Genomic DNA, 14,420 nt, shown 5'->3' with positions numbered 1-14,420 from the left:
TTCTAACCCGATCACGTTTGACAGCACGAAGCGCTTGGCTCAACGACTGGTTGACCATGGGGTTCACCAGGGCACAAATACAACAGCTCCTAATCAATCAAAGGAGATTGAGAACCAAAGGAAACCCTGAAACAAAAGGAAGGGGCAAAACACACAAGATAACCCAAAAAGACAACAAATAGTGACAGCCCACGCTGTTACTATCCCAACCACCCCAGCACCAACAAAGTCGTATTTCGGAAACCTACCAAAGTGCAATAAATGCAATTATCATCATCACACACCCTGCCGTGAAATTGATTGCATGAGGTGAAATAACAGGGACGTATTGTCCGTTTTTGCAAGGAACAGATCCAACCGATCGCTCCAGCCACAAATGTCAGAGTGGGCCGCACTTGTTATGAATGTGGTGAAGTGGGGCACTTCAGGAGGGACCGCCCGAAGGCAAACAATAGGAATGTTGGTGGAGGAGGCATAGTTTTCACAATGGGACACGAGGAAGCCATTGTAGATCCCACAGTGGTTACGGGTACGTTTCTCCTCGATAACTCTTATGCATACATTCTATTTGATAGTGGAGCGGAGAGGAGTTTTGTGAGTCACAAGTTTAAAAATCTGCTCAAACAAACACCTCAACCATTAAATGAAACATTCATAGTAGAAATCGCTAACGGAAAAACAGAAGGCGCTAAAGATATATACCTAAACTGTACCCTCGCACTAAAAACAATTCTTTTTCAATCAACCTGATGCCGGTTTCAATAAAAAGTTTCGACGTTATCATAGGCATGGATTGGTTGAGTTCTTATCGTGCGGGCATTTTACGTTACGAAAAGGTCGTTCGCCTTAATCTGCCATATGGCGAAGCCCTCGTTATTTATGGCGATAAACCCAATACAAATCTTCGTATCATTTCTTGCGTCAAAGTTCAAAAATATTTGCGCAAGGAATGCCATGCATTCTTGGCACACGTGGTGGATGTAAAGCGAGAAGTAGAAGACATCAGGAGCGTTCCTGATGTCTATAATTTTCTCGACATATTTCCCGATGATCTTCCAGGAGTACCACCTAAAAGGCAAGTTGAATTCAGAATTCACTTAATTCCTGGAGCCACCCCCGTAGCCAAGGCACTGTATCGTTTAGCCCCTACAGAGATGCAAAAATTATCCAGTCAACTAAATGAACTACTCCGCAAAGGATTTATCAGGCCAAGCTTTTCACCTTAGGGAGCACCAGTCCTGTTCATGAAGAATAAAGATCGATCGTTCAAATTGTGCATCGACTATCGTGAGCTAAACAAACTCACCATAAAGAACCGATACCCTTTGCCACGAATAGACGATCTGTTCGATTAACTCCAAGAAGCAAATTACTTCTCAAAAATCGACCTAAGATCCGGATATCATCAACTAAGATTCCTGGAAAGTGATGTTCCTAAAACGACATTCCTGACTAGATATTGTCACTATGAATTTGTAGTGATGCCTTTCGGACTAACTGATGCACCCACCGTTTTCATGAACTTAATGAACTGGGTATGTCGTTCTTTCCTGCAAAAAATTGTGATCGTGTTCATAGATGATATACTCATCTACTCAAGGAGTAAAGAAGAACATGGTCAGCATCTTAGACAAGTCTTGGAGACACTACGAGCAGAAAAGCTATACGTGAAGTTCTCAAAGTGCGAGTTTTAGATCAGGAAAGTAGATTTCCTAGGTCATGTGGTTAGCGAAGAAGTGATTCACGTGGACCCTTCCAAAATCAAAGTAATCAAAAATTGGTCAGCACCGAAGACGCCAACAAAAATTCGCCAATTTTTAGGCCTTGCTAGCTATTACCGCAGATTCATACAAAAGTTTTCCAGTATCGCCAAACCCTTAATACCCTGAATCAAAAGGGCATAACCTTCAACTGGGGAGAAAAACAAGATGCTGCATTTCAAACTCTAAAGCAAGCCCTGTGCAGCGCACCCATTTTGTCTCTTCCAGAAGGGACAAAAGACTTTGTAGTATATTGTGATGCGTCCAATCAAGGGCTGGGTTGTGTGCTGATGCAACGAGGGAAGGTTATTGCTTACGCTTCACGACAATTAAAAACCGACGAGGAAAACTAAACTGCCCACGACCAGGATCTTGGAACTGTAGTCTTCGCTCTAAAAATTTGGAGGCACTACCTATACGTTACAAAATGCACCATCTTCACAGACCACAAGAGCCTTCAGCATATATTCGATCAGAAGGAGCTAAATATGAGGAATCGTCGATGGGTAGAACTACTCAATGACTACGAATGAGAAATTAATTATCATCCCTTAAAGGCCAATGTAGTGGCAGATACCCTCGGACGAAAGGAGTTTGTTATCTCATGAATCGAATATGGACACCGAAATTTGGTGGATTCAGAGAAGTGGTTATGAATGAAGCACACAAGACTCGATACTCCATACATCCAAGATCAGATAAGATGTATCTGGATCTCAAACAACTCTATTAGTGGCCAAACATGAAAGCAGAAATTGCGACCTACGTGAGCAAATGCCTAACTTGTGGCAAGATCAAAGAAGAATATCAAAAAACCTCAGGTCTATTGCAACAGCCTGAAATACCTGAGTGGAAGTGGGAACAGATTACCATGGATTTCATAACCACACTACCCAAGACACAAGGTGGTCACGATACCATATGGGTGATCGTTGACATACTAACCAAGTCTACCCACTTCTTGCCAATCAAGGAGACTGATAAAATGGAGAAACTGACAAGAACTTACATCTGGGAAATCGTGTGACTTCATGGAGTGTCGATATCTATTATCTCAGACAGGGATAGTTGCTTCACTTCACAGTTCTGGCAATCACTACAGAAATCCTTGGGAACTAGGCTAGACATGAGTACAGCCTACCACCCACAAACTGACGGACAGAGTGAGAGAACTATTCAAACCCTAGAAGACATGTTGCAGGCTTGTGTAATAGACTTTCATAAGGCATGGGACACCTGATGAGATTTGTAATCGAGTTTAAGATCAATTCAAGTATGAACTCAGAAAGAAGAAAAACGATGAACACAAGAGTAATTATAATATTTGTTCAGCTCATATTATGCTTTTGAATTTACAGAGTACAATGAATAATCTGTAAAGACTGAGTGAAAAGTTCTTCTACTCACTTAGTACAGACCCCTATTTATAGGAGAACAAAAGCATAAAAATACTAAGGACTAGACATTAAGACTACTCTTTATAATGCCTTAGTACAAATAGCATTACATCCGAAGACCCTTCTTACGTAGACAAAATAAACTTCTTAACAATCTAGCTGACACTTCGACTATTACAACATTTAAGCCCTAACAATCTCCCCCTTTGGAGTAAAGTTCGAAGTCCTCAAGACGTAAGTGATTGAACAGCATACATCAGCACTCTTCGGATTTCCATGTACCAAGAGATAACTTTCTTTATCTCTTTCTTGTCTCCTTCCGAGTTCTTCTTGCAATGATTCATACGAACAATTAAGTTCATATATTGTGAATTTGTGTATCTCTCCACTTCGGAAGTTTGAAATAAGAACATTTTAGCTCTTCCAGCTTTGTCTTTTCCTGCAAAAACAATCCCCAATGGCTTTAAACATATTTCACCGTCTTCGTACTTTTTCAACTCATTCTGCTTCTTCGAAGGTGCCATTGGTGCAGTTATGTCGAAACCTTTAACAGTAGCAAGTTCGACATCAGTTTGAGCTAAGCACTCAAAATAATTCTCCAAAAATATTTTTATGTGTCTACACCCAAGACTGAAAACATCTGGTTCTGTTTCTTGGAGATAAGAAAATGACTTGTCTTTAAGCATCAAGGCAACGTTGATGAGATCATAAGTGTTCATCAAAGGAAAGTCTGCCACAGTAAATTCTTGTAACTTTCCACTTGCTCTTGCCACAATGTACTTCAGATTTTGAAACTTCCCTTCGAAAATGACATCCCTTTTTATAGATATCACCTTCTTGATCTTCTCCAAGAACCATACTTCTTCTTGAGCCTTTGCTAATACATCATGAAATCTTATCTTCATCTTCTTTCCCTCTTCAATATCCATTGTTTTTGTTTCAGCCTTGAACTGTGGCATAACGAACATCATTTCATTGATTGGAAAATCAAGTTGACCAAAATCTATGTTCGTCACCACAAAGCTCTTCTTCGGAATCTTTTCAAAAGAATACATGTGATCAAACTTCCCCCTGGATTCTATTGTTTCGTAATTGAATACTTTCGAAGGATCACCCTTATCAACATTCGACTCATCCAAAGCTCTTTGTCTCATTATACTTTGAACATGCCTCATTCTCTCAACCTCAGCTGCCACCTCAACTTTCTTCTCTTTATTAGACTTCTCAACCATAACTCCTTTTCCCTTGTCTTTAACATTTGAAGGAGCTATATTCTTTGACGAAGAGACATCGCTCTGTTTCTCAATTACAATACCTATTGACATATGTTTTGAAATTGGAACTGTTGTAGTCACAGTCAAAATGACTGGGGCAGCTGAAACAACAGTTGGCTTTACAACCACTTTCGAAGGATACACTTTTCCTACTACCTTCGTATCCTCAGTTGTCTTCACATGTTCCCCAGCCTTTGTATGACCAACCTTTTCTCCCCCTTGCACCCCTGTGATAGCAGGTGGGGCATCTGATACGTTTGGTAAAAGGCTTGAAATTCGAAGTAATGGAGCAAGGTGTTTGTGTAAGATGGCTTCGAAATGTGTAAAGTTCTGAGAAAGAAATTCTTGAGAAACAATTGGACAGGTAGATTTCGAAGACAGGTCTTGGAGTTCTTTCAACAATTTGACCAACTCTCCAAAATTTTGTTCTACTTTGGCAGAAAGAGAGATCATCTGAGGATTCATCTGCTCAAAAAATTTTAACACACTGAACAACCGCATCACAAATAATGTCGATCTTCTGATGTGCTGATTCATACCCTTGCTGAATATTCAGAACCTCCTTCGTCATGTCTTCACGAAGTTCGCGAATTTGCATGTTAACATCTTCATGTACCTTCTTAACTTCTTGTACAAAGAGCACATGACGCTCCTTCATAACAATGTTCAAATCCTTCACCTCCTTCATAAAATTAGACTTCAGGGAATTGATTCGATTCTCTGTAGAACTATCAATCTGATCAGTCTTCTTAAGAACTCATCTTTCAGAATCACGAATTAATCCAGATGCCTTCGAAATAACACTGCCTTCCATTTCCTTCATTATGGAATCAACTACCATGATGGTAACTCCAGCACTTCCCACATCTGCTTGAGATTGCAAGATAGAATTCAATTTCGAATTCAAAATCTTGAACTGCTTCATGGTCATCAGCATATGATCAGGAAAATCTTCTTCGGCTTTATCAAAAGGAAGCGCTTCGAACGTTCCTCCAAAGCCTTCGTTATCAGTTTCATCATCAATAGCCATGGTATCAGCAATAGGTGAGGATGGATTGGGTGGATCAGTTGATTGAGTTGAGAAGATAGTGGTAAATGGTTGATCCATAATAGATTGAAATGTTGGAGAATCAGTTGTGGATGTAACCTGAGGTAAAGAAGTTGGTTCAATAAGCTTCACATCAGCAGGCTTCGATATATCAATAGTCTGACTGATATCTACTTCTTTAGGAATTTCATCTTCGGGTGTCTCAGGAACTTGATCTACTTCTTCGATTCGTTGGGTTTTCTTCAAAAATTTTGCCATATCTTCAGCCCTTCGTTTCTTAGAAGATGGAGACACCGGAGCTGGAATTTCTCTAACTGTGACCCCTTGATGTGTAACCTGTGTTTTCTTCACCAACTGAGATTTTCTCTTGATTTTGATACGTCGAAAAGCACCCGTCTTCGAAGGAATCGTTTCTTTTGATGGAGACGCTTCGATTACTGGTGTATCAACCACTGAGGTTAAAATTGGAGACACCTCTTCGACAGTACCAGATGTAGCTATTGGCTCTTGATCCTTTGGTTCTGCTTTCACCCCTTTTTCTGAAGACCCACCCTCTGTCTTCTTCGATTTCTTAGACTTCTTCTTCTCTTCGTGTTGTAACATACCAGTAACGACAGTTGTGTCAATAGATTGCAAATATGACACCAAAACACTATTCGTTGGATCCACCTTCTTAACCATTGCATCCGGAATGCAAGCTATTGTTGTAAAGATAGCCAGATCATCATGCACCTCCTTCGGACTACCATACATGTGAAACACCGCTTTTTCTTCGTATTCCGGAACTTCGATTTTCTCCTTCTGATAAACATATTGTACTCTCAGACTCCAATAACGAGCACAAGAAATCCCCTGCTTAGCACTCGTCTTCGAAATGCTAGTTAAGAACTCTGTCCATAATTGTTCAGAGTAATCTACTTGCAGATCGTAATACAATCTAGTTACCATTGCATACACCTCCATCCTTCCTTTATCAAGACCCACAGTTCTTCCAGTAAGACATCGAAGGAAGATGCCAAACAAAAAATTCAATATTGTAGGTAAATCCCGACTTCTTGAAATCACTGATACGCGTCAAAGGAGGTTGATGGCCCATCTCGTTGAACATGAACACCACTTGAGAAGAAGAAAGTTCATCATAAGGACCAGAATTTGGAATTCCCAAAATCTAGCAAAAATAAACGCTTGGAGACCCTAATTCTCGTATCATTCACCATTGTGAATTCCACACAACCTGTCTCCTTGTTGTATGATGCAGTAGAACCCGCCTTTGATAGCCAAGACATCGGAGCAACAAAGGAATCAAACATTGCTTTAGACAGAACTGAATTCTGTAAAGCAACCACAAGCATTTGAAGTTCCTCCGGATACTTTGACAAATCCGATTCTACTTGGTAGTTGGAACCCTGGATCTTTAGAATCGGAACGCTAATTATTTCGCCTGTGGTTGGTGATGAAGTAGTCGCCATTGTTGATGATTAGAGCAAAGAACGTTTGAAGAAGATTAATTGCAAAGAGAATTTTGTGTTACAGAAGGTTTGATCGCATAAAGTGTTATTGAGTTCTGATTTGCCCTTTTATATGTAACCCTAGAATTTTGAACTTGAAGCGGGATACAATAAATGCTTGCTGACATGGCACCTTGAAATACGAAATGTACTCATCAAAAAGTAACAATCGTAACTGTCAACACGCCTTTCACGCTTATCATACACCATGCGTCACCAAGAGACAAGACTGTTTGATATTCCCCATGAGAATTGTAACCGTCGGATGCCTTCGGAATAGAGGTCAGGCTCTTTCACTTTGAGGTTTAGAAAGCGAAGTCATATGCTAGAATTTTAAAATCATCAGTTTAAGTTGGTTTTACTCAAACCTCAAGGATTTCGTGTGTGATGTGTTCCAAAAGAAATTAGTTGAGAAACAAAGAAATTTTTTTTTGGAAAACTTGTGATGTCAAAAATTTATTTTGACACAAAAACAGTTTAATCCCCGGCAAAGATATCTTCGAAAATTATCAAGAGAGATAATTGACAGCTTGCTAGGTTTCCCGTGAATTACAATCGATAACTTGTAGAGAAGTTTCGAAGGGTTTCTTTTATAAGGCAAATGGGTGGCTTCGAAAATTTCGTTACATGTCAACCTTAACATAAGGTGATAAATTGTAAACAAATTTAGTTGTATAACCAATGTAGTCAGTGACAACTTGGTTGCGAATGATATTCAAAGTAACTAGAAGTTTGAAAATATACTCACACAGAAATCATATTCATAAAAAAAATTTATGCCTGATCTTGTTGGGAACAAACATCGTAGTTTTCGAATGTTTGATTAAGATCACTCAAAAGAAATGAATATGCTTTTGAGTATAAAAGGTACTGAAACAAATGCTTCGTAAGATCTGGAACATGGTTCCTCGTCAATTCCTTAAGGTTGATGATATTTTGGGTTTCACTTCCATCACGGACTCATGATGTTAGATCATAAACACAGACTTGTGATTTGTCTAGGTTTTGATTGGTTTGATCAAAGACCTCAAGGACAAATCGCTTCGAAAATTTGGAATGTAAGAATTGTTTGGTATAAAAAGATTGGATAAGAATCGAAGTGTACCTTTATTATAATGGACAAAACAGAAAACTCTTAACTCATTTGAGAAGAGTAAGGTAGCTCTTGTTGATTTATGCAAATACAAGCCTTGTTGGGAAGAAATTTTCATGACATAATTTCATCAAGGCTTTCATTTCCCATACATAGAATCATACGAGGCTTGAGACAACATGCAGCAACATGCTTTTAGGGACATCCTAACTAATCCAAAGTGTATCGAGATCATACCTTTCCATAGAAACCAAACACATGAATCCTTCGTATTTGAAACTTGACAAAACTCACAATACACAAGTTAAAACCAAAGAGAACAAAAAATATTTTTGGTACTTTTGAAATTTTTCAAAAAAAAAAATTATAAGCAAACCGAAACAAAATCTTTTTGGATTTTTAATTTTTCAATAAAAGAAAATATTTTTGATTTTTCAGGTTTTTCAAAAAAAAAAATTAAACAAACTAAAAATCTGACCTTAGTTGAAATATGTACAAATACGAAGCATTCGAACCGTTGACTTGAACAGTAATCTCTGATTATGTATTTCAACAAGGAATAAATCTTCCGAATGCGAAGCGTTCAAAGCGTTGACCATGAACAGTAACCTCTGAACACTGAATCACCCTTTCCGTTCGTACACCAAATGATTCAGACCCATCATTCTTCGCTTTTATCACATAGAAGTGAATTTCCATTAATCATACCCAATCCTTCTAAGATACGAAGAAATGATTTTTCATCCAATGCCTTTGTAAAAATATCTGCCAATTGTTCTGTTGTTTTCACAAAATGAACTTCAATATTTCCATCTTCAACATGATCTTTGATGAAATGATATCGAAGAGCAATGTGCTTAGTCTTCGAATGCTGCACAGGATTATGAAAAATTCTTATTGCACTTTGTGAATCACAATATAAAGGAATCTTTTTCATATTAATTGCATAATCTCTTAATTGACTTTGAATCTAAATTATTTGTGATGTACACGCAACTGCAGTAACATATTCAGCTTCAGCGGTAGATATTGAAACACATGTTTGCTTCTTCGATTGCCAACTGACCAACTTTCCATCTAGTAATTAACACCCACCAGTTGTGCTTTTACGATCAAGACTGCATCCTCCAAGATCCGCATCCGAATAAGCTTGTACAAAGAAACCTGTTTTCGAAGGATACCATAAACCTAACGAAGTAGTTCCTTTCAAATATCGAAAAATATTCTTCACTGCTGTTAGATGTGGTTCACGTGGATTCAATTGATACCTTGCACAATTACAAACAGAAAACATAATATCAGGTCTACTTGTAGTTAAATACAATAAAGACCCAATCATGCTTCGATACAGAGTGATATCAACAACAGATTTATCTAACGAAGGAGTTAGCTTTATGCCCGTTGCCATTGGTATTCGTAACCTTGTGCTATTCGTCATTCCAAACATTTCTAACAAATTCTTCGTATATTTCTCCTGATTAATGAAGATGCCTTCCCTGTTTTGACGAATATTCAAACCCAAAAAGTTATTAATTTTGCCCATCATACTCATTTCAAATTTGCTTTTCATCAGGTCTTCGAATTCTTTAGATAAAGCAGGGTCAGTTGAGCCAAAAATTATATCATCAACATAAATTTGAAGAAGCATCAGATGATTTCCAATTTTCTTTCGAAATAAAGTGGGATCAACTGATCCTTGTTTAAATTTAGATTGTTTCAAAAATGATGTTAGACTAGCATACCATGCTCTTGGTGCTTGTTTTAACCCATATACAGCTTTATCTAAAATATAAACATGATCAGGATGTTCTGTGTTTATAAAACCTGGTGGTTGTTCAACATATACCGTTTCTTCGAGTTCTCCATTTAAGAATGCACATTTTACATCCATTTGATAGACATTGAAATCTTTATGAGCTGCAAAAGCCAGAAAAATACGAACAGCCTCGAGTCTTGCGACAGGGGCAAATGTTTCTTCGTAATCAATTCCTTCTTGTTGAGAATATCCTTTAACAACAAGTCTAGCCTTATTTCGAATAATGTTTCCATCTTTGTCAGTTTTGTTTTTATAAATCCATTTGAGTCCAACAATTGACACATCAACACGTTTTGGAATTAATCTCCAAACCTTGTTTCTTTCGAATTCAGACAATTCAGCTTGCATAGCAACAACCCAATCAGAGTGTTCCATTGCAACCTTAACTGTCTTTGGTTCGATTTTGGAAATAAAAACATTAAACATGCATAACTCTTGATGATTATTCAATACCTCATTTCGTGCATGAAGTTGTGCCCTTGTCATTATACCTGCTTGTGGATCACCAAGAATTTGATTTTTTGGATGATTTCTTGTCCATTTATCCAATGGTGGATAATTAGGATCAAAATCCAAAGGTGCATCTTCGAACATAACATCTGTTTCTGATCCATTTAGGGAAATTGAATCTTCAGCATCATCAAAATGTTCTTCTTCAAGAATTGGATCCTTCTCAATTATGGGCTCCCCCTCGATGATTGACTCCGTTTCGATATTTTGCTCTGGTTCAATGATCGGCTCTTCTTCAATAATTGGCTCCCCCTCAATATTAACATTTGTTGAGATGTTATCACTTTCACTATAACGCTCCCCCTCAACAAAACTATTTGAATCCAAGTGCTCCCCCTCCACTGGATCATCAGATTGTTCATTTGTGTTTAGATTCAAAATCAAAATTGAATCATTGTCATGCTTCGAATTTTCTGATGTTTGATTATCGGTTGCATTTCTTTCTGCATCAATTGCTTGATCTGAAATACCAAAAATCAATTCATAATTAACATCATCCATTTCAATTGAATCATCTATATTTGAAGAATTTTGCAAAATAGGATAATTCGCAAATTGATGATTAGACTTTTTAATGTAATGATCATCAAATGTCAAATTAAAAGTTTCTTCCACTTTGCGAGTTTGCTTATTTAACACTCTATAAGCAACGGAATTGTGTGAATATCCCAAGAAAATTCCTTCATCAGCTTTTGTTTGAAACTTCGAAAGATTATCCATAAGATTCATTATGAAGCACCTTTCATAAGGAGTAACATTAAACCGTCTATGAATGAATGATCGATTTTGAGTAAAACAAGCAGTTGAAACAGCTTCAGCCCAAAGATATTGAGGTAAATTCGAATAAGCCAACATTGTTCTTGCAGTTTCGCATAATGATCGTTTTCTTCTCTCAACTACACCATTTTGTTGTGGTGTATAAGGAGATGAAAAATTATGCGAAATTCCTTTCTCCACCAAAAATGAATCAAAAAGACGATTTTTGAATTCGGTTCCATGATCACTTTTAATTTTTCGAACTGACTTCTTCAATGAAACCTCCATTTTCTTGATAAAATCAATCATCATTTGTGAAACTTCGGATTTTAACCTGAGAAAATAAACCCACGTAAATCTTGAAAAATCATCTACAATTACTAAAATGTACCTTTTCTTGTTAAGAGTAGCAACTGTTGAAGGACCACATAAATCAATATGCAAGAGTTCGAGAGGTTCAACAATCTTTGAATCTGTTGTGATAGGATGACCTTGTTTGTGTTGTTTTCCTACTTCACAAGCTACACACAAACTGTCATTATCATATTTAAGAATGGGTAAACCTCTTACCAAATCTTGTCCGACAAGTTTGTTGATGTTTCGAAAATTGAGATGTGATAACCTCCTGTGCCATAACCAGCTAATATCAGCAGCAGCCTTCGAAAGTAAACACACAGCAGGTTTGCCTACAATAGGAACAATATCCAATGTAAACATATCACCTTTTCGTTTGGACTTAAGTAAAACTTCCTTTGTCTCAACATTCGAAATGACACTGCCTTCTTCATTAAAAAGAACTTGATTTCCAGTGCCCACAACAAGTTGTGAAACACTTATCAAATTGTGTTGTAAACCTTCAACAAATGCAACTCGGTTGACAGTGAAATTTCCATTCGTTATCTTTCCATAACCCTTGAGTTTGCATTTGTGATTATTGTCAAACTTAACCACTCCTCCATTTTCTAGGCTTCGAAAATCACGCAAGTTTTCCTTCTTACCAGTCATGTGACGTGAGCATCCACTATCAATATTCCACTTGTTATCATATTGCTCGTCACAAAGTACCTGCGATTATTGAAAAAATTTAGGTACCCAAGCCATGTTGGGTCCATTCATATTAGGTTTGTTTTTCAATTGTAAACTACAACCATTAACCCAATCACAAACTTTTGTTTTGAAACTGTCAATAAATTTAACATTTTCATTCGAAGGGTCAGATATATGAGTTTTTATTATTTTCAAATTTTCACTAATTATACCCTTCGCATTTTGAGTTTGTGATTCTTCCCTTTTTGCTTTTGTGACCGGCTGCCAAACTTTAACTGAAATATTTGACTCTTTGGATGACGAACTACAATTCGTTGAAGGATTAGCATACTTGTCATACGCCTCATGTATCTGTTCTTTCAAAAACTTACTTGATTGATATATTTTTCCTTTTCCTTCCAACCAATGATCAATATTTCTTTTCGTTGTTATTCCCTTCGCATATGAGACTTTGTCAGCTTGTTTCTTCAAAGGATTATAACATTTTGCTGAACTTGGAACATAATCCACTTTTGGTTTTGAAATATATGATTCATGATAAGATGTATTCATTTGTGATTTTGAAATCTGTGTTCCAACCTTTTTCTGAAAATTTTTCCTTGGTAGTGTTGTTTTTGTTCCATTTGAAACTTTTGTTTTAATATTTGAAAATGAATCATTTTTCTTTTCAAAATTTTGAGACTTTGATTTTTCTCTAAAAACTTTTCTTCCTCTTGAAAAATTTGTTGATATCATATTTAATGATTCAATAGTTTGCCAAAAAATTGTTTTTCTCGCTTGACGTTTCGAAATATTATTTTCCTTTAAAAAATTTTCAACTTGAGCTTTAAATTCTTTTGAATTTAATTTTATTTCTTTGTTGACTGTTTTAACATCTATTTTAACACCTTCGTGCTTTGTAAACACATTTTCAGTTGGGTTAACTTTCTTCTTTTCAACTTTCGACTTTACAACCCACACTCTTTTTGGTTTTTGATGTTGAAATTTATATGAATTCTTTGTAAGATTGTTTTCAACTGTGCTTTGATTCGAAAAGAAACCTTCATTTGAAGTTTGCATATTGTCTTCCTCAACCATCTTTTTGAATTCAGGCTTTATATTTTCAACATTACCTGTTGTTACGAAGACTTGATTTGGGAACACAATATCATCAGTGCATTTGAAGATTGGATAAACAACAGTATTCGATTCAAGATAATGAGCACCTTTTTCACTAATTCTAAAATTCTTGTGTATCCAAATAAACTTGATCAACCACCACTCGAGGAATTTCAATTTGTTTCGACCTTTGAATTGGCTTCGAATTTGTGTTTTCTTCCTCATTATCACTATCATCAGTTTGACTATCATGTATTTCCACAAACTCCATATCACAAACTTTCGAAGTTGAGGGTTCATCAGTGTCAATTTTTAAGAATAAATCTTCACATTTTTCTTTCCGTTTAAAATAATTTGCTACATTTATCACAGACAATTGAGAACAATCTACATCCTCTAAATCACTAATTTCACTAATATTATCAGAATTATCTTCAATATCAGCAAAATTAGTTTCATAATTACATGTAGAATTCTCAGTCTTTTTCAAAATTCAAAGTTGTTCTGATTTAGATAAGGTCTCATTTACAATTTTTACTAAACCATTAGCATCAAGATAGTCTTCGACTTTAGCAATTCCAAATCTAAACCTATCATCTGAATTTTGTTAAAATCAGAAATTTCTTTTTCACAATCATATGAAATACTATCTACCTTGGCTCTATCATAAGCTAAAAATGGTAGTAATTTTCTATGTTGTTCCTTACTTATTTCACTCGAATGATGTAACACAGTTAATTTTCCATTCAATCTTTTTGCAGAATTACAAAAAATATTTCTTTGTGCTAACAACAAGTTTATTTCCTTTGCTAAAATCTCCCTATCCTCCATAATATTCGAAACTTGCAATTCTAAGTAATCAATCCTAGTGACTTTTGAATCCAATTTTTTTCTTGTCTCTAGTAATTGATCACTTAACTTTTTCGCTTCATTGCTAGCAGACACAACAATTGAATCAAAGTAAGTAACAGTTTCATCAAAAGATACTAACTCAGAATTATATGCAGAAACTGGAATGTTAAAAGATTCAAGAATGTTTCATACCTTGGTAGTCATGGGCGACCTGTCAGTAGACTTCGAAACGAAGCATTGCCCACACACTTCGTAAGTCTG

General features: G+C 36.5%; 1 protein-coding gene across 1 annotated transcript; it reads left to right on the top strand.

Moving 5' to 3' along the window:
* Positions 1-788: 788 nt before the first annotated feature.
* On the top strand, positions 789-1,226 carry LOC145096249 (uncharacterized). Its single transcript, XM_079034005.1, has one exon. The coding sequence runs from the start codon at positions 789-791 to the stop codon at positions 1,224-1,226; it is 438 nt and encodes a 145-aa protein (XP_078890131.1).
* The last annotated feature ends 13,194 nt before the right edge of the window (positions 1,227-14,420 follow it).

Source organism: Lactuca serriola, chromosome 3, assembly GCF_051521515.1.
Source record: "Lactuca serriola cultivar US96UC23 chromosome 3, Lser_US96UC23_V15, whole genome shotgun sequence".
Classification (NCBI taxonomy): domain Eukaryota; kingdom Viridiplantae; phylum Streptophyta; class Magnoliopsida; order Asterales; family Asteraceae; genus Lactuca; species Lactuca serriola.
Note: the sequence above shows the minus strand (reverse complement) of the source record. Positions and strands in the feature narration are given on the sequence as shown.